The sequence below is a fragment of the Juglans microcarpa x Juglans regia genome, chromosome 2D (assembly GCF_004785595.1).
Source record: "Juglans microcarpa x Juglans regia isolate MS1-56 chromosome 2D, Jm3101_v1.0, whole genome shotgun sequence".
Classification (NCBI taxonomy): domain Eukaryota; kingdom Viridiplantae; phylum Streptophyta; class Magnoliopsida; order Fagales; family Juglandaceae; genus Juglans; species Juglans microcarpa x Juglans regia.
This window is the reverse complement of record NC_054596.1, coordinates 14,687,383-14,709,828: the sequence shown is the minus strand read 5'-3', so window position 1 is coordinate 14,709,828 and position 22,446 is coordinate 14,687,383. Positions and strand designations below refer to the sequence as shown.

The 22,446-nt window shown below is 35.6% G+C and overlaps 1 protein-coding gene across 1 annotated transcript; it reads right to left on the bottom strand.

Moving 5' to 3' along the window:
- Positions 1-214: 214 nt before the first annotated feature.
- LOC121248510 (protein DOWNSTREAM OF FLC-like) lies at positions 215-1,983 on the bottom strand. Its single transcript, XM_041146990.1, has 2 exons — positions 1,746-1,983; positions 215-762 (listed from the first exon to the last, which is right to left on the bottom strand). Exons 1-2 carry the CDS (start codon positions 1,912-1,914, stop codon positions 431-433), a joined length of 501 nt encoding a protein of 166 aa, XP_041002924.1. The 5' UTR covers positions 1,915-1,983; the 3' UTR covers positions 215-430.
- Between the last annotated feature and the right edge of the window lie 20,463 nt (positions 1,984-22,446).

The following is a 22,446-nucleotide window of genomic DNA, read 5'->3' as shown; positions in this document are numbered from 1 at the left end:
GATATATTTATTGTGTTGCATCGAGTGAGCAATAATTAGATTATTATGTATAAAAAAAATAGATTATTACCATGCACTAAGTCAAATTTCTGATAAACAACGTCAGGCATAACCAGTTAAGATCAGATTCATCAGAAGGCCCATTTCCAAGAGGGAAAGGCAAATCCTCCCCTAATTTAATTTTATTAAACTGATCAAACAAGAAGCTACAATGTGTTGAAAGCCACATGAATTAATTAATTGTCCAAAGTTACATATATAGTTGAAGAAAAAACATCGGGAATATTAATATAACTTGTCCCATCAACTAAATTAAAGAGATAAATGCATGCCCTACTATCATGCATTGAGAGCAATTAAAAGCAGGTCTAGTATTTGAGATGGCGAATAGGAATTAGCAAACACAAAGTTATAAGGTCCTTAATTCCATTTACTGATCATCAGATTCCAAGTACTTCTTGAGCAGTTGGGTGCAGCCAGGCAGTGCCTGATCCCTCAGGAAACCCATGGCATTGGCAAAACGTATGTCATTAAGCACACCGTTGTAACGGGTGACTATGATATTGGCTCGGGCACGTCCCGGATCGGCTAATTGACAGCTGGAAAGTGGGCTGCCAACTAGAACGGTCTCGCATATTTGGTCTTGATGGTCGTCTTCCACCAGGATGTCGTATGTTCCTGTTGAGTTGGTCACTCCTTCAACGCTAGTGTACAAAAGCTGTAAAGTTTTCCGGTCTCTGCATTCTAATCTAACCCTTGCACCTGGCAACCATATTTATTTGGTATATTCAACTAATACAAAAAATAATGGACATCGATAACAGAAGGCATAAATTTTGAATAAACAATTTTATAATTCATCTCACATATATATGAACAGTACTCCAAATTAACGATGTTTAATGAGATCAGTAGCGCAACATATTTCCTTTGGAGTTATTTAATCATAAGATGATCATTAGAAATGTATGGTATAGGATTGATAATTGTAGGATTAAATCCAAGATCCTGATCAGGAGTTTGACGATCGACCATGCATGCTGATCTATTGTCAGTACTCGAGTGATTATATATATGCAACTGAGACGTAATTCTTATGCGACAAAGCACCCTGCTGTTGTATACCTCTCTGTGGATGTACGTGTGATTGCAATATTGGCAATATAGCATGGACACCCAAACTTTTCTACACACTGCCCAATATGAACCCTACGAAGAAGCTGCCATTGTTTTATTTCGAGCAGACATTTTAGTACTAGCTGCATAGAAGAGCAAAAGAATAGAGATCTGGATGAGGTAATTAACTTGTCAGAGTCTCAACCTAATATATCGTAATTGTTCCTCGACCTTAAAGCTAGTTTATGCACTTTCACTGCAATATGGGAATCCCTTAAGGAAGAAGGCTGAAAGAGATCTAGTCACTTTCTACCGATCGAGCTCTACTTTTGGACCAAGTGTCTTTCCCCACAAAATAAAAACACCTTGTAAAACATGCCAGTCGTAAACCTAGGAGTCATTCTAATACAGAGTGCTTAAATACACAGTTTCATATCGGGGAATGAGAGAGAGAGAGAGAGAGATCAATGCCATTAAAGTGACACATTTCCATACCATTTATGTGATCGAGTCCTTTATTATGCAAAAACAAACAATAAATCAAGGATGGTATATTAACCATACGTAAGTGCTCTGACCACAAAGAGACTAACTAAATGTATTTTCGAAAAGGGGTTTGTATTAAGTACCGGCAATGTAAGTGGTGGCGGAGGTCTCAAACCCGCAGCGGCAAGTGTCGCAGTAGACGTTTCCTATGACACGAAAGGGTCTGAACCCCAAGCTGCCTGCAGTGACAAGCGCTGGGAGGACGCAGAGTGCCAACAGCAACAACAGCCTAGTACTTGGAGTACTCGCCATGCCTTTCAAAAGAATATAGTCACCAGCTGAGGCAGAAATACTGAATGAAAAATGAGAAATGGAGAGGGATGCTATAGTGAAGGGACATGGGGCCACTGGCACTTAATAAAGAGCCTTGCTCATGAGCCATCATTAAGACCAGGCGAGGTTTTCGGGCTTGCATTTGTTCAGAATACCCTCATTAATTTATGTCGGTGGTGTAAACTATCACCATCTCTCTCCACTTTTTTTACGTGGACATGATGATCTGTTTGTGATTCCTGGAAAATGATGCAAATTAGAAAAATAAATGCTACTAATTTCTCTCTATTAATATTGGAGTAGAGGTCTTCACAATAATGTCAATGGCTTTCCCTTGATGGCATTTCCCTTGGCTTGCCACAGTACTCTTTGTCATGGCGTTTCAATAACATTGGTGCGTGTAAGTGTAATATTTTTCATTTCCTTGCCTTCTGGATTCACATAAATTAAGGGCCCTTCTGAGGTCCTAAATCCTAACCATTAAGAGCAATTTACGTTTCTTTCCCAAACTGAATACGATTTTTATGCATATATGATAAATTAGATGCATGAGAGATCTTCCCAGAAAATGCAAAATATATAATTAACCTATGAATTATCCAATCACCGTATAATTTGGACGCCTATTTATTAAGTCAATGAAGTGCTACGATAATTCTGCAGCTTGCATGTGCAGATTCATTGACAACTAAGTAGAAGTTGACTGCAATTAAGATTGCCAAAAACTAATGCATGTTGTGGATCTCAATGACAGAACTCAGAAGCATCGTACGTAGCCAGCACAAAAATATTATGATTTATATTGCATATAAATTAAGGAGAGTCGAGACTCGATCGAGATCAGTGCAGATTAACAGGGAAGCAAGCCAAAAGCATGTGATGATCACTACTGGAAATTATTCCAAGGTCAGAAGCCATGAATATTTGCTGAGAATTTGTGCAGCCGTGAATTTTGTGCATCACACGAGGCAATATATATATATATATATTCTGCGACATTTGTTTATGGGCTTGTGCTGTCAACAGCGTTAAGTGAAACAAATCAGATTATTTCACTAAAGTCTACCGATCTTATTGAGCCACCACTCGGAAATTAAGCCCAAAGTTGAACTTTAGTCCAACCAGCTTGCTCACTTCTATTTAAGCCCAAAGTTATCTCGTCTAGACAACTTCGCCTTAAGGAGAGTCGTTGTGTAAGGTCCATAAAGGGTGGGGCCGGAGGGAGGAAATAGTCCCTCAATCCCTTTACAGCCTCTTTTCATTAGTTCGAACCTCCCTACTTTTTTTTCTTTTTTAGAAAGAGAGATTGTGTTCCTAATTTTATTGATAGTCTTTCACCTATAGTAGAAGTAAATTTATCTATTCCTATTCATTCGAACTTTTGGAATAAATTAAAGTTTAACCGGTATGTGTCTACTGAATCTTCAGCGGCTCTAATTTCAATTGAGTTGAATGCAATTTTTCTCTAGGTGGAAACCAAGCTCGATCTAGCTGTAGAATTTTGTAGAAAAAATATGACGAAAATTTAGCAATATAGTTACACTCTTATGAGGGTATTTGTTCAACAAGTTGATGATGGAGGAAGGGGACTTCAAGTATGTTATTATGCATAAATGGTCCTTATTTGTAAACTATGAGGCATTGATCGGTAAAAAGCACAATCATTGGCAAGTGATATAACCTTTTGTTTCTCTCATGTCTTCAACCATCACCCCCCATTGGAACCATAACCATGGAGAGAGTATCATTCCAATGGATACACCGTTTGACAATCACAACCTATAGAATTACATCTCCTACTTGATCACATAAAACGGTGATGATCCAGTTGAATATTTTACCTTGGTACCAATATAATACTCAACTCTTGTCTGCAGACTTCTGCAGATCAGCGTTAGAGCATGACAAGCCTCTACGTGCGCACATTTTTGTCATTACTTATTTGACCCACCCTCCACCATATGTGCTCCCACTGACAACATATAAAGAGTGATTTCATTTTACTAAAGTTTAAGTGAACGACATCAATTCTCCATAAGTGGGTCAATAATCAATATTCTTGTCATAATTAATTACTTCAGTCGAATACATAAAACGTGTATTGACTTGCGTTGAATTTTCGTTAAGTACTTCCGCTAAAAGCTATTCTTGAGGCTATTCGTGAGACTTTCCCTAATCACCTATTAACGACTTTACAACTAATCAACCAATTACTTGGCTAATTAACCTGTATTGAAATTTTATCAAGTACTCACCTTAAGGTCATTCATAAGGTTTTTCTTAATCACCTTATTAGCAACTTTACAAATGACCAAAAATTTCTTTTGGCTAAATCACCATAACTACAATTATCTAGGCATCCCCATAATTTCTTGAATTATACATGTTGACCATGACGTTGAGAAATATGAGGTTGTTTCACCTAGGCATCTCTCAACTTCATTCTAGTAAAATGTTCTCTCAATTTCTTCAGAGATAATCTATTGGCCATCAGATCTGCTACCATTTTGGTCGAGGAAATAAAATTAACCTTAACCTCACATTTTTTCACTATATTTAAAATATAGTGATAATGCACATCAATATATTTTCTCTTGGGACTCTATATTCTACTTTTTATCAAGAGATGAGAGACTGAAGATCACAAAACATATTGGTTGGGTCTGTATATGTATCCAAATTTAAGTTTTCTATAAAGCAATTCATCCACACCGCAGTACTCACTTCAGTATTACAAGCATTATCACTACAACAGAAAGGGTCTTTTGGGACGAAAATTTTCGTCCAAAAGACCCAATTTCGTCCCAAAAAAATTTTTGGGACGAAAAAAATTCGTCCAAAGTCGTTCCAATATCACTGTGCCAAAAGGTATGTTGGGACTAAAATCACCATTTCATCCAAAAAATTTCTTTTGGGACGAAATTGAAGGAAACCGTTCGAACACGTTCGAACGAAAAATTTTTTTGTCACGGCTTAAATTCGTCCTAGAAAATGGTTCGAACGGAAAAATTTTAAGTTTGAACAGTAGTGACGTGTTTGAACGATTTCGAAATATGTTCGAACACACATGAATTCGTTCGAACGTTATGAATTGTCTTTGTGTTCGAACGTTAAATGGTCAGGTCGAACAGTATATGGGTTCGAACGGTATAGGCTATGTTCGAACACGACTGAAATTATTTACGTTCGAACGTTGTGTGATCGTTCGAACTCTACGAACATAAATTTCGTTCGAAACATTACGTTTACGTTCGAACGCTATTGTCGTTACATAGAGTTCGAACGTTTTACATTCGTTCGAACGATATCTCTTTAATTTAAATCAATAATAGAAAATCAAATAGACATTCATACTATTTGAAAAAATACATTAGAAACTGTTTAACACTCACAAAAGTGTTAAAATAAGCGCAAATTAAATAAATAACAGTCGAGACGGGCATTGTTCGTACATAAATAGATAATCCAAAAATCCATCAGTCGCTTAGAGGCCTGTACTGTTGCATAAGCTGCTGCATTTGGAGTTGCATCTGTCTTCTGAACTCTTCTTGTTGTTCTTCATGTTGTTTGAGGCGCATCTCCATATCTGCTTGTTTTGCCAATTGAGCCTCTAACTCATGCTGTCTTGCAGTCAATTCTTCGATTCTGGAATTCGCATTCTCTAGCGCTATAGAAGTCATAGATGCATTCCAGAAGAAGAGGAAGAGGGACCAGGCTTTACACAACGACCCAAACCCCTCAAATATCCTGAACGTTGACCCAAGACTTGTGTAAAAATCTCAATATCACTTGTTGAGGAATTTTGATCTGACGCAGATTCAGCACGTAGGGCAATCATTTTATCCTAGCCATATATAAGATAAAGAATTAATATCGTCATAAATATTCTAATATATTTAATTAAAACAGGTTATAAAACTTACATAATTTTCATGGGCATCAGGATGAGTCCACTCTCCATTACGATCAGTGTGCGATGCAGCATATAATTTTGTCAGATCATAATTAGTATCTGAATCTTGCTACAATAAATGTGTTAAGATATAAAGTCATTATGATTCATCCAAATAATTAACTATATCCAATAAAAAAAATAGCAATACCAATTTCTTAGAAAGGCGATGGAAAGATCTTGAGCCTGCATGATGATTAATCTTCAATTTTGATCTATTTGTTTTGTTTATAGAACTTCGCTCCTGCAAAGAAATTGAAAATATGATGAAGCGAAATGCCAGATAGGACAAGTAAAATAATTAAATTTCATTATACCTGATATGATGGATCCTCAAACATGTCACAAAGTTTTTCCCACTCAGAAGGTCGGACATCCTGGAAAGGATGTTGGCGTGCATCTTCCTTCTTCTCAAACTTATTATAATTCTCATGACACCTCGCCTTATATTTACGGAATGCATTACCCATAAGCTCTTCCACAGTCTTACGCTCCTCTCTCCGACCAAAATTTAATTCGAAATCATCCTTAAAAAATAGTCACAAACACATTATCATTTATAATATTCTAAATTTAAGTAAAATATAGAAATTTTTTCTACTAAATCAATGTTTTAAACATTACCAAACAACGCTTCTTGATAAGCTCTTTAACATCTTGGGGGACTTTCTTCCATGAAGTCGTTGCCAAAAGTGCGTAAGTTCGTGTAAGAGCACCCACATGTGATGCAAGCCAAGCTCCTGGTTGTCCTTCGCCCCCAGTATGTTCGTCAGGAATGTTAACCTTGATCTTACCCACCTTCCGATATTTTTCCAATGTCACCCCTCTAGTGGTGCCTCGACCTTGACGAGATTGTACTGTAGATTCTATAAAATATAACATTGTAATCAATTTCATTTATATCTCTATTATAGGACCTTAATTAATAACTTTTATGACTATTAGATTTTTACCTTGTTCTGTAAAATCAATCTCTAATGGTGACAATGAAGGAGAGCTAGGAACAGGTGGAGATGGGTTGCGAACTTCCTTCCTCTTTGGCGGCATAATTTCAAACTACTGATACATTCAATAAGTCAAATATTTGTCATCAAGTGTAATGTTAACACATAATTGGTCAATCAGAATCTGTATCAGTTTCATTTGACAATTCGCTCTCATCATCTGTAGATACTTCAGATGATTCAATATTTTCCTCAACTGTCGCATCAACAATTTCAGCCTCAATATCTTCTCTATTTAATGGAATCATCTCATACTGGCTCAAATCCACAAACAAATTTAAGGCGGGTTGACTCTCTTGGTATGCTTCTTAAGTAGAAGAGTCATCTTCTTCTTCATCTTGTCCTTCCGCCTGAGGGATAACATCATATATATTTCTTGGAGAATATTTTTGAACTACTCACCATTGATTTCCTAACTTCGGGTCATCTAAGTAGAATACTTGAGATGCTTGAGAAGCCAAAATAAAAGAATCATCTTCATACCATTTTTTTGATGTATTAACACTCAAAAAATATTCATCATCACGGACTCCAGTACGAGGATTGCTTAAATCCCACCAATCACACTTAAACAGATACACCGCAAGCTCTCCCAAATATTTCATTCCAATTATATCGACAATAACCCATAGAAATCAATATTTTCTCCATCATGACTTCCTTCGACTAGGACACCACTATTTTGGATTTTCCTATAACAATCTCGATCCAGTGTGTGATACCTACTTCCCCGAGAAATACATGCAGAAAATCGAGCAGCGCGTCTCGATGGGCCACGCGCCAATGCATACAGTTCATCAGATATATCATTTGGATTATTCGCATGCAATTGTACAACCTACATATTGAGTAAAGCGTATACTATATCAAAGTTGAAATTAATAATTTTTCATTTGTTATTGAGTAACGCATATGTAATTTCATTACCCGTTCTTCAAACCATCTTGGGAACTCCTCTTCATGTTTTTGGTTTATATCATTTACTCCTAGTTCCTTGAGCACGTTAATATGATCACTGAAATTGATGATTACCACAAATATTTTATATTTTGTATTTTTTTAAAATTAATGAGGCAATTTAAATTAAGAAAAAATTATAACTTACTTCAAGTAGTTCTCTATCTCAGGGCAATTGTTCAGCACGTACCACTGAGCTTTCTCGAACTCTCTTCCACACAAGTCATAACCACGCACTGCACCAATTGGACGAACTTGTTGGGAAAACACAGAAAATATATTCTGTTGTCTTGCTCGGTCAACGTCAAAGTTTCTTTCTGGCCGATCAAACCGAGTGTCAACTCCATGGAAATATTTGGAACAGAAGGTATGCCACTCATCGTCAATATATGCTTCTGCAATTGATCCTTCTGGACGGGCCTTGTTACCCACTGTACGTTTCAACTTTCCAAGAAATCGTTCAATGGGATACATCCATCTATATTGAACTGGTCCTGCAAGTCGAGCCTCACGTGGCAAATGAACGGCTAGGTGAACCATGATATCGAAGAATGACGGTGGATAAATATTTTCTAGCTTACACAATATTATGACAATTTCTCGTTCCATTCGATCCAAAGCTTCTACATTCAACGTCCTAGCACATAAGTCTTTAAAAAATGCACCCAACTCAGTCAAAGCCACACGCACATCTCTGGTCAAGTACCCACGGATACCAATAGGCAAGATATGCTGTAAGAAAACATGACAATCATGACTTTTTAATCCAGTTATTTTCCAATCATTTGTTCTCACACACCTTGTTAGATTCGAGGCATAACCGTCCGGTAATTTGATCTTCATTAGCCACTCACAAAATGTAACCCTTTTATTCCTTGACAATGTATACCACCCAATCGGCATGTAGACAGACGAACCATTTTCTTGCAACTGCATTTCCCGTCTTATTCCCAACCGCTTCGAATCCTTCCTTGAGTTTATTGTATCCTTTGTTTTTCCTTCAATTGACATCAATGTTCCCAATACGGATTCGCAAATATTTTTTTCAATATGCATAACATCAAGGCTATGTCGCAATTTTAACTTCGACCAGTACGGGAGTTCGAAAAATATACTCTTCTTTGTCCAATTCAACTCATTCGTAGCTCGTTTTCTCTTTCGTTGTTTTTTACCAAATTCATTACAACCAACATTTTAAATTGTGCAAGTACATCTTCGCCAGACAAATATGGTGGAGGTTGGCCCCATTCAACAGTTCCATCAAACATTCTAGAATTTCCACGCCATCTATGGTCACCAGGTAAAAATCGACGATGACCCATGAAACATAATTTCCTCCCGTACGTAAGCTATTCAGATTTGGTATATTTGTTACAAGTTAGACATGCCATTTTCCCCTTAGTACTCCAACTTGACAAATTTCCATAAGCTGGAAAATCATTTATTGTCCACAACACCGCAGCATGCATCTTGAACGACTTGCCTGTTGACGAATCAAATGTGACAACCCCATTCTCCCACAAATCTTTCAATTCTGCAATCAATGGCTGTAAGTGTATGTCTATATCATTTCCCGGTGACCTCGGACCTGGGATGAGCAAACTCATCATGAAATATGGATCTTTCATACACTTCCACGGTGGTAGATTATACGGCATAAGTACAACTGGCCAAGTACTATGACTAGTGCTCATGTTCCCAAAAGGATTAAATCCATCTGTTGTCAACCCAAGTCTTACGCTACGCGGTTCTTCAGCAAACCATGGGTGTTCTTGATCAAATTCTTTCCACACCTGGGAGTCAGCAGGATGTGACAAAATATTATCGTTCCTTACTCTGTCTGATGAGTGCCATGTCATATCTACAGCAGTTGCGCGTGACATAAATAATCGTTGTAATCTAGGTATCAATGGAAAGTGGCGTATGACCTTTTGCGGAACATTTGCCTTGTCCGATGTCCATCTTGACTCGTGGCATATAGGACACTCGTTCAACTGCTCATTCTCTCGCCAAAATAATATGCAGTCATTCTTACATGCATGTATTACGTTGTAATCAAATCCGAGTCCTCGTTTTAACTTTTTTGCTTCATAGAAGTTACGAGGTAAAGTATTGTCTGTCGGCAGTGCCTCTTTAAACAGCTCAAGTAACATATTGACTGCCTTAATAGATAATCGACACATTGATTTTATGTGAAGCAATCTTACGGTAAACGACAACTTACTATGTCTTCTGCATCCTGGATATAGCTCACGCTGTGAATCATTCCACAAGCGTGCAAAAGTGTTATGGCCCCCATCATTTGAGCTTGATGTGTCCGTGTCACCTTCATTCATAAACATTCCCGCACCGATGTCACCTAACATTTCCTCCATATCCTCATCGTAATCATCTCCAACAATCTCTGGTTGTACATCTTCATCGATCTCTTCTTCTTCATGTGGAGCTTCAAATGAAGTTGGATATGGTTCACCGTGTAAGACCCAATCAGTATAACCCTTATCAATACCTTTGACAAACAGATGCTCTCTCACCAAGTCTATCTTATGAGAACGCAAATTCCTGCATTCTCTGCATGGGCATCTGATACGCCCATCACTATCACATGTACCCAATGCAAACTCCAAGAATTTTTTAACACCTTCAGCATATACATTGTAATTCTGACCCAATCGATCGCTAACTCTCATCCAACTCTTATCCATGCCTAACTATATTCATTACAAACAATATTGTAATGCATCAGCAAACAACTATGTATCATGTACCAATTAATGAGTATGCCACCTTTCACCGGGTAGTTGGTCCTATCCCGTTCGGTATTGTAAGATCATAGTCGCCAACCTATGATCTATTATCTGTCACGTCCAACAAAATTTCGGCAGCATCTCCCCATAGTTCTCCAAATATGCTCGTTTGGTTGTGTGCACTGACGATTAACACGTCGTTGCACCATCACCGAAACTGCATATCCAGAGAACAATAGATGAATCTACCAAAATCATAATGTTGGACGACAACAGATATAGTTCTATAGTTTGCGAGAATGATCTTACAATCTCAAACTGTCCACTCTGGACAATTCAAGAGTTATCAATCAAGCATTCATCCGGATTGATAATTCTCGAACGGGTCTAAGGTTTATTTTGATGAACAAACAATGTAAAATATGCTAATATATGTCAAACAATAACAACATATTATTTATACAACAATACAACAAAAACTTAATTAGTAGGTATTATTAAATCTTAACTATTTATATTTTAATTTAAAGATTTAGTAGTATTTTAATTTGAATATTAATTTTATTAATTTATATTTAAGTATTTAAGTATTATTAAATCTTAATTATTTATATTTTAATTTAAAGATTTAGTAGTATTTTAATTTGAATATTAATTTTATTAATTTATCTTTAAGTATTTAAGTATTATTAAATCTTAACTATTTCTATTTTAATTTAAAGATTTAGTAGTATTTTAATTTGAATATTAAACTTATTAATTTATCTTTAAGTATTTAAGTATTATTAAATCTTAACTATTTCTATTTTAATTTAAAGATTTAGTAGTATTTTAATTTGAATATTAAACTTATTAATTTATCTTTAAGTATTTAAGTATTATTAAATCTTAACTATTTCTATTTTAATTTAAAGATTTAGTAGTATTTTAATTTGAATATTAATTTTATTAATTTATCTTTAAGTATTTAAGTATTATTAAATCTTAACTATTTCTATTTTAATTTAAAGATTTAGTAGTATTTTAATTTGAATATTAAACTTATTAATTTATCTTTAAGTATTTAAGTATTATTAAATCTTAACTATTTCTATTTTAATTTAAAGATTTAGTAGTATTTTAATTTGAATATTAATTTTATTAATTTATCTTTAAGTATTTAAGTATTATTAAATCTTAACTATTTCTATTTTAATTTAAAGATTTAGTAGTATTTTAATTTGAATATTAATTTTATTAATTTATCTTTAAGTATTTAAGTATTATTAAATCTTAACTATTTCTATTTTAATTTAAAGATTTAGTAGTATTTTAATTTGAATATTAAACTTATTAATTTATCTTTAAGTATTTAAGTATTATTAAATCTTAACTATTTCTATTTTAATTTAAAGATTTAGTAGTATTTTAATTTGAATATTAATTTTATTAATTTATCTTTAAGTATTTAAGTATTATTAAATCTTAACTATTTCTATTTTAATTTAAAGATTTAGTAGTATTTTAATTTGAATATTAATTTTATTAATTTATCTTTAAGTATTTAAGTATTATTAAATCTTAACTATTTCTATTTTAATTTAAAGATTTAGTAGTATTTTAATTTGAATATTAAACTTATTAATTTATCTTTAAGTATTTAAGTATTATTAAATCCTAACTATTTCTATTTTAATTTAAAGATTTAGTAGTATTTTAATTTGAATATTAATTTTATTTATTTAGAATTAACAATATTAAATGGTAGTTGGTCCTAATTATTTGTGATTTAGTAGTATATATAATTTATAACCATACCAAACCTAACGTATTCTGTATACCTTATTGATGTAATGTCATTATCCGTTCGAACTATGAGAACCTATGTTCGAACAAAATGAATACGTTCGAACGGTAATCCGAACCCGTTCGAACGTATTCATTCCAGATTCCAGTCGTCTTCAACAACGCCGAAAACTCCATTAATCCCAAACTCTAACAAACACAAACAACAATCTCAAAGCATACAACTTTCTAACATTGCAAAATATAAAGTTCAAACCATACATTTATATTTTAAAAGAAATACCTGAATTTTTGAAGATGAAAAGGAAATAATCCGAGAATAATCCGAGAATAATCACAAACTATCCTACAAGTAATAATCCGAGAATAATTGAGTGAGATGAACAATTTTTTTGAGCTTAAGGGCTAGTTTGAGAAAGAATACCTCTGATATGCGAAGGGGTAATCTTCGGGCGACCACACGGAGCGACAGCAGGAGGAGAGAAACAGAATTGTGAGGTTCTGTCGTGTTTTTGAAGAACATTTCATGTTCGAACGGTTATTTACTAACCGTTCGAACGTGAAAATATTAAGTGGGAGAAAATTCCCTCCTAATTTTCACGTTCGAACGTTAACATATGTGTTCGAACGTTATTGATTTATTACCGCTCGAAAATTAACCGTTCGAACTTTAATTTCTAACTGTTCAAACGGTATTGTAAATGTTTATTTATATTTTTTTTTCATTACACCTTTTGAATAAAAGAACAACATTAATATATATAGACATATTAGATGAGACTATAGTTTAATTGGCGGGATATTTTCCCACCACTGCAATAATCCGTTCGAACTATAACAAATTACGTTCGAACGGTAATCCAGCTGTCTTGTTTTTTGGCGGGATGTTTTCCCGCCATTTGCCTTGTCCGTTCGAATTTTTTTTACGTTCAAACGTTAACATATGTGTTCGAACGGTTTACGAGTACCGTTCGAACACATATCCTTTATGTTTAAATATAACTTTTTTCATCATTAAATGAAAAGTACTATAACATCATATGTATTAGTTATATATACTATCATATATAATGTAATATATACTAAATATATAGTATATATATATATATAGTAATATATATTATCATATATGTAGTGACCTATACTATCATATATATTATTAAGATCATATGTATTAGTAATATATACTCACATATATATAGCCTCAAATATACTAAGGTCACATAATAAAGTGTAGAGAAATTTATAAGATGATAGTATATTAGTAAGCTATACTCTATATATATATGTTGTATAATGTCATATATAACTTTAGTAGGTAAAGTATAATGGAATATATAATATGACATATATTAGTTAAGTATAAACTCATACCATATAGCACTACATGCTATTATGTGGTACTATATACATATTAATATCTCATATATAACACTTTGATAGTAAAGTATTATGATATATTACTATTATACTATAAAAAAATATTTTATAAGTTATTATGCTTTCATTTAAAGTATTCTACTATCATAATATATATTATAATATTACATATATATTACAGTATATATAATCTACTATAATAGTATATATATTATAACAATTTATAGGAATATAAATATAGTATACATTTAATATATTTTTTAATAAACTTACAAAACTTCTGTTCGAACGTGAAATAGTAACGGTCGAACGGTTTTATATTAACGTTCGAACGTTAAATATTAACGTTCGAACGGTTATGCACGTATAAGTTATCGCAGGCAGCTCCTTCTCACACGCCGCCGTCCCCACCGTTTGAAAAAGCGAGAAAACGTTTGAACGCACTACATTCACCGCCGTCTGCCGTCGTGATCAGCACATACGTCAATCACTTTTCCTCCCAAGTAAAGGTATGTATTTTCAAACTCGTTTTACCGTTTATTTTATAATTTTATGGTTTTATTTGTTTTTTTTTAAATTGCATTTTTTCATCAATAATTACCGTAGAACATCATAAATCTATCGTAGGATGTTTAGAAATGAAGAGTACTTTGTTTTTAGTCGAAGAAACCACGGAATCGATTAATTTTTGAGTATTTTCATGGCCACTGAGTTGACTCAGCCATGGCCGAGTTAGATCTGTTTTACGTTCGAACGGTATTAACCAGTCCGTTCGAACGGTAAACCTGTACGTTCGAACTTAATCGACACGTTCGAACGTTATTAATTGTCCGTTCGACCATATATTTAGACGTTCGAACGCTAATTATTAAATTCATTCCATTAACATTTTATTAGCTTATTAAATTGTTTTCATCGTTTAATTGATTATATGTTCTATCAATTAATTTATTAAATTGCTATTAGTATATAATTTTGTAAATCTTTTAGTCGTAATTAGATTTTATCACTAATCTTGAATGTATATTTTATTTTTAAAATTTCAGGATCATAATAATATCTTATCGGGGCCGTAAACGTGGTAGATCAGGAGAACCTTCCATCCAAACAGTTCGAGAGCGGACCGTTTTACTTGAGCGACAGGTAAAACTGTCTGATTTTGTCGCTCTTATATGGGAGGGTCATTCCCTCCCATCAGTATTCAATGATCGTGGTTGGGCACCAATCTTAGATCAGCGAGAAGAAGGAATGGAGCTCGTTTCCTTCATTGAGATCGTTACTGAGTTCTATAAAGAGCTCGGTGCTGCTAGCCCAGACGATGGAGGGGCATATAGGATCTGTGTCCGAGGAGCTCCTGTTATATTTTCAGCAGACGGACTCGCTGTATATGTGGGTATTCCTAGGCTTCTTGATGCCTATCCAAACCTGCCGCCTAGAGAGTCTGGTCCTTCAGGTGATGTAGCTATGTCTCAGGACGAGGGACTAGATTACACAGATGAGATCGATACACTTGCTGATCACGAGATCAGAGACTTGATTGTTGGTCCAGATGCTCCAGTGTACGATGGCTCCAAGAGTATTAGGCAGGCAGATTTATCTTCATTCTTCAAGATTATGAATTTGATCATTGCCAATAATATTGACCCACGGTAGCACAAGACGGAGGTCGGCATGGATCGAGCGAGATTTATGATACGGGTCGCTCGTGGCATCCCGATCGACCTCGTTGGTTATATATTTGAGAGAATCCGATCAGAGGCACGGTTCATTACGACAGATATACTTCCGTTTGGGATCCTCATCACTCGATTTTTGCTACATGCCGGGGTTGTGTCCGAACCTGCCGAGCGTTCCCGATTTCCGATGGCACCGATCAACAGCACCACCCTATCACGGAGCACGGGACACTCTAGATTTTATTTTCGTGGGGCTGTTCCTGACAGGGCTGAGATTCAGAGAGATGCGCAGCCGGGAGATACTGGAGTATCGGCTGGTGAGACATCTACACAGGCTGAGACATCACGCACATATATTCGCGAGGAGATGGCTGACATATTGCGTGCTGAGATCAACGTACACACATCAGCAGTGATTGATGCAGTGCATACTGCTGTGCATACTGCCATGTCTGAGTTGCGTACAGAGATTATGGCTACCGTCTCTGGGTTACGTACAGAGGTTAATGAGTTACGTACAGTGATTAATGCCAATAATGCAACTCAGGTCACAGTTAGTACTCGACTGACACAGGTAAAGACACAATTAGCTGCAGTCGAGGATGTGTATAGAGACCTCGCATCACAATAGTTTTTATCTTTTATTTATATTTTCTTTTGTTGTAATTATGAACAATATATATGGCATTTTGATAATTTGCTTTATTTGGTTGATTAATATATTTGTGGTTGATAATATTTATTTAACTAAAAATCTTATTTAACGTAAAAGAAATTATTAAAATATTTTAAAACTAATTACATAAAATTAATTAATGAATTTGTATATATGATATATATTTTTTATATTTTGAGTTTCGTACCGAGATTAATATTATACCTTCGAATGTATAAATGTGGTGCTTGAATATGTTCTAACTAAATATATTCCGTTCGAACGGTTTAGAAACCTTCCCGCCAGGATTTACCACCAAATATTTTCCGTTCGAACACAACAAATTCTCGTTCGAACGTTTTTGAACTTTCCCCGCCATAATAAAGTAATTATCCGCCAAATTTTACTGTTCGAACGTATTTTTTCACTTTCGAACGGAAAAATTTTTTTGAGACGATTTAATTCGTCACAGAAAATACTGTTCGAACGGTTATTTTGACGTTAGAACAATTTTCTAAATTCATCGATTTTTTGGGACGAAATTTAAATTTCGTCTCAAAAAATGACTTTTAGGAATGAAAAAAATTTCGTCCCTAAATAATTTCGTCCCAAAATCTCAAATTTGTTGTAGTGTATATTATGCTTTCATAATAAACAGCAACCCAATCCTATTTCTTACTCAACCGAGAAATTATTGCTCCACCAAATAGAAATATATATCTACTTGTAAATTTTATATCATCTACATCACCTCAAAAATCATAATCACTATAGCCAATAAATTCTAGATCATTGATCCCAAAACACAATTTCATATTTTTAGTACCTTACAAATACCTTAATATTCGTTGCACTACTTGTCAATGGGACATGGTTTGGATTGATATCCAATTTTCTCTTTTTTTTTTTTTTTTTTTTTGGAAGAGGACAGTACTCCAACTTTATTGATAACCCTCACTTATGGCGGAGGAAAACCATGGTTACAAATTTTAGATGCTTGTGATGTACAAATAAGCAAAATAAAAAACCCAACTCCCAGACATCAAAATCAACAAACAACAAGCTACAAACTAAATGTTCAGAAAAACAAGACCAATACAAGACCAAGACAAAAAACCAAAACCTGCAAGAAGAAAAAACCACAAAGGCAAATAATGATAGAAAGTCAGTCTAACTGAAACCAAGAAATCGTACCTGGGATAGAAGCTACGAAATGCATAGATAAAGAAGACCCATTCTATCCATTCTAAGAAGATCACGTAACTGGCTAGGTAGATGATCATTATCATTATACCAATCCATATCAGAACCCCTAAACCTCTCTTGGCAAGAAAATCGACCACAACATTTCCTTCACGATAAACATGATTCACACGAAACTCCATGCACTCTAAATAACCAAGTAGATCCTCCCAATAATCCTCGAGGTACCAAAGATGACAAATACATTTAGTAAGCCAATTAACAAGAAGCTAAGAATCCATCTCACTCTCAACCCAGAAGAAACCAAACTGATAGCACCTCTTAACCCCCTCCCACAAACTTCTCAATTCAGCAAAATTGTTAGAACCCTAACCCAAGAAAACAGAATAAGCCACTTGAAACCGACCCAAACTATCATGAATAACACCACCAGCACTAGCCGGACCAGGATTACCTAAACTACTACCATCAGTATTCAGCTTCACCCAACCTTGAGGAGGTCTAGACCACCTCACCACACGGACCATCTTAGGCTTAGGAAGGACAACAGGAATGTCCATTCTATTCAAAACAACGACATCCTGGTGAGAAACTTGAGAAATTTTCATAATCAACTCCATGATCTTATGAATCCAAAATTTGATGACATGCCAAACAGAGTCAATAGTATCAGTTATATCCTCATAACGAGCTTTGCAGTGCCTGTTCCAAAGCTGCACAATAGTAGGGAGAAGTCCAAAAATAATCCGAACCCGAGAAGACTTCCCGACATGCCGAAACCAGAAATTAACTTGCTCATTCCAAGTAAGGAAAATACCCATATGCATACCTAGCTGAATAGAAGCTATACGCCAAATATGCCTAGCGACATCCCCCATACAAAGTACATGATTCAAATCCTCCATATGGCCCAAAGAGCAACAATTGCACCTAGAGACAATAGGAATGCCATTAGATCTGATCGTCTTATAACACTCAAACAATTATTATAGGCCTTCCACATCATAATAGAAATCTTCTTAGGAAGGGAGTTATGCCAAATCCAATGAGCCCAAGGTAATGAAGGAGCCCTAACTCGAATAAGATCCCAACCACTTTTGGTCAAGAAGTTTCCATCACTATCCTTCAGCCAGATTAAAATATCCTGCCCGTCCTTCCTCCTAACCAAGGATTGACATAAATTAGAAGTTTTTTGAAAACCCACTAGCCTTTCCAGTAAAGAAATATCCCAACCATTTTCAATACGACATTATTTAATTTTCAATATAGGCTGATCAAGAACAGGATAGTGGGAACTAAGAAGACCCCTTTCTTCCTAATTATCAAACCAAAAGGAAATATTCCCCTCTCGCACAATCCACTTCGAATTATTTAAAACCTCTAGGATACAACGGACAACGGATTTTCAAAATGAGCCATATTAGGCATCAAAAGAGATAAGTGATTATTACGGGCATACTTTGCTCTAAAAAAATCCGCCCATAAAGACTGCTCTTAATAAGACGCCAAGCAAGTTTCACATGTAAAGCCCTTTGAATGTCCTCAAAATTTCGAATACTCAAACCACCTTCCTCAGTAGGCTTACATATATTATACCAAGAAAGTCATTTCCTTTCCCTTCATAATCACACAAAAGAAAGAACTCAGAGTCCTATTCAAGGCCTTGATCACAAAATAAGGGACATGTAAAACAACCATAAGATGAATAGCCATACTAGAAAGAACATGGCAAAGAAGGATAGTCCGACCACCCATAGAAAGCAATTTCATCTTCCAACCCGCAATTTTCTTATTGATTTTCCCAAGTAACTCACCAAAATCACTAGCTTTAAGTCTCCCAACCATCACAGGGACACCCAAATATTTAAAAGGAAATGACCCTTCAGAAAAACCAGTAATGCGCAAAAGAGAAGCTTTTCTAGGAACAGAGATACGTTAAGAAAAATAAATAGCACTCTTCTCTTTATTAAGGACTTGACCGAACCAAGATTCATAAATCGTTAAAACCTGGGTCAAGTTCCTCATAGATCTATTACCACCATTAGCAAAAATGATAATATCATTGGCATACATAAGATGAGAAATAAGAGGTGTGCCTCTAGGCTGAGTAAAATAGCCAATTTTACCATCCTCAAAGGACTTTCTAAGTAGACGAGAAAGCACATCTTGCATAATAATAAATAAATAGGGCGAAAGTGAATCGCCTTACCTCAAATCACGGTTTCCTTTAAAGAAACCCAAAGATATACCATTCATCATAATAGAAAACCAAGGTGTAGAGATATAGGCCTTAAAAAGATCACAAGCATGATGAGAGAAACCAAAAGCTGCCAAGACATGAAGAAAAAAATTTCAATCCACCCTATCATAAGCGTTTGACATATCGAGTTTAACCAAAACATTACCTCATTAGAACCTTTGTGAATGGAATGGACCATCTTCTGGGTAAGACTAATATTTTCAAAAATACTGCGCCCAAGGAGAAAAGCCCATTGCACCTGTGAAATCATCTTATAAAAAAAAGTCTTCATACAACCCACCATAATTTTAGCGCAAATCTTATAAATCACCGAACAAAGGCTAATGGGTCGGAATTCATCAAACTCATTAGGCTTATCCACTTTAGGATTCAAGACAATATAAGAGGCAGTATAGAATCTAGGAAATGAATGGTTTTGGAAAAAATCAGAAATGGCTTCAAGTAAATCATCTTTAACCAAATCCCAACAAAACCTAAAGAAAGCAGACTCAAAACCATCTGGTTCAGGACTACTATCAATGGAGATACTAAAAAGAGTATCTTTAACCTTGTCTAGGGATGAGAGTCGACAAAGAGCTAGATTCTCCACATCAGTGATCACAGGAGAAACCAAATCACTAAGAAAGGGCAAGTATCTACTGCTAGCCACTCTCAAAAAATGCTTATAGTACTCAACCGCAGCTTGATGAATATCATGTGAGGAGTTAAGAGAAGTACCATCAGATAAAAGCACAAGCGTTTGGGTAGTGAGAATACTTGAAAAGTGTTGAGAATGTTTGTGAATAGTTATGAGTAGATTTGTGGGTCCCATTAAAAATATTTTGAGTTGTTTAGATATATAAAATATGTTGAGTTGTTGACTTTTGGATAGATAGTTGAAAAAGGTATGGGTCCTATCAATGATTGATTTTTTTTTTTAATGATGATGAAATGATGATTTTATTTTATATATAATAGTAATAAATATTTTAGTGATTTTATTTATTTTTTATATATAATAGTGATAAATATTTTAATAATTTTATTTTTTTTTTCTTTCCTCACTTTCTCTCTCTCCTTCGGCCCTATTCTCCCCCAAGCCCGATTCTCCTTCAGCCCAGCCCAGCGCCGCTGTGCACCACCAAGCCTCACTGCCACCACTGGCGACTCCCCCTCACGCCGACGACCAAGCCAGCTACCACCAATCTCCCCCACACGCAGATCTCTCTCTCTCCCCTGTGGTAATTCAACCGAAATGGGTTTCACCCATTTCTCTCCACTAACCCCGCCGTACATGGCCACTCAGCCTCACCGCCACCACCAGCGACTCCCCTTCAAGCCGGCGACCAAACCAGCCACCACCAATCTCCCCCACGCGCAGCTCTATCTCCCATTGACCATTGCACCACATCATTCTGGAGCCTTTATAAGACAAATCCAACAAGCCATAAGCTTGAATACACTGGTTAAAATCTTCCATCGCATTAAATTGACGGGAATGACCACCTCTTCTTTAAGAATCCTCTTTGATAATATTAAAGTCACCACAAATAATCGAAGGAAGATCTTCAGTACTGATAGCTGCCAAGTCCTCCCAAAGTGCCTTCCTTTCTAACCGGTTGCACTTGGCATACACAATAGTAAGAACATAAGCATGCCCATTCTCATTGCTTTCACCATAAGGAATTGATTAGTCCCAGCCATCTAATGAATAGAAATGACAGAACTCCACAACAACCATATTTTTCCACCATGCACCTCATTAGTAAGAAAGGAATCACAATTTAACCTCCCTAAAAAATAAGGAATTTTTTCCTCCAACAGAAAAGGCTAAGCCAAAGCTAAAATGTTAGGCTTAAATTTGTTTGTCATCTTTTTTAGGCATAATTGTGAGGTACCAACTCCCCTAATATTCCAAAATAATATCGGACTAATCATAGATTAAGTTTGAACGGGCGAGTGACCACCCGGGTGGAACTCCTTTTTTGTAAGTTACAAACCGATTTACTGGGTTCTTCAGAATCAATGCAATACTCTTTCCTCATATCTTCTTTAATCCTATCTCTTTCAGATTCATAATCTGATTGGGACTCATCCCTCAATTCATTTTCATTCATAACGTCATTATCAGTCGTGCCAAAAGTTTCAGCACTAACCTGGACTTTAGGAAGTATTGGGGCCATTTGATGGCTGGGCCCAGCCTCTTCTGTTCCCGATGATATAAAACCAAAGGGCTCCTCCATATTAACTGCAATCGACCCATTTTACTAACCCACTAAGCCCAATTCATGCATCGTAATAGGACCATTATGTTGACCCTTCAACAACACTGCCTTCTCAGACTCACATACTACAACTCCTTGCCCACGTTACCAACCACATCTCTCGACAAAGGTACTTCAGAAAGGTGCAGTCCATTCACATGAAGGACCATAGAAGCAACATCACCTCCATCAGAACCAGCCGAATCTATCAAGGACTCCTGCCAAGTTTCAACTTGCATCGTCCTTTGGTCACCTTGCATCGGATCACTCACTGTGCTTTGTTCCACTTGCTCAAACACGGCCACCACAGCACCTTCAAAGAGCACTATCCTGTTGTCAACTTTTTCTGCATCATGCAAGATCAAGTCACGTTCTACCTTCTCTTCCTCAACATCATTTTTTTCACATTTTTTTACCCAAACTTTTCTTTCCTTTTTCATGTTGTTCTAATCGTTACAGTTTCTACAAGTTTTCATATTATGACCTTGGCAACAGCAGAAGGAGCAGTAAGCTGGCAAGGTTTCAAAAACTACTTCATGCCGCCTGCTACTCATTAACCTAGGTTGGTCAATCCAAAAATGCGAAATCGGATCTTTTGAGGAATCAACTTCAATACATACCCTAGCCCCGTCGGTCCTAGTAACGCACA

What these genes read in the sequence shown, in the direction of transcription:
- LOC121248510 (XM_041146990.1), bottom strand. Translation starts at nt 1,914, where the DNA reads ATGGCGAGTACTCCAAGTACTAGGCTGTTGTTGCTGTTGGCACTCTGC. An exon ending in CGCCACCACTTACATTGCCG is followed by an intron (nt 763 to 1,745) that starts GTACTTAATACA and finishes TATGGTTGCCAG; the next exon opens with GTGCAAGGGTTAGATTAGAA.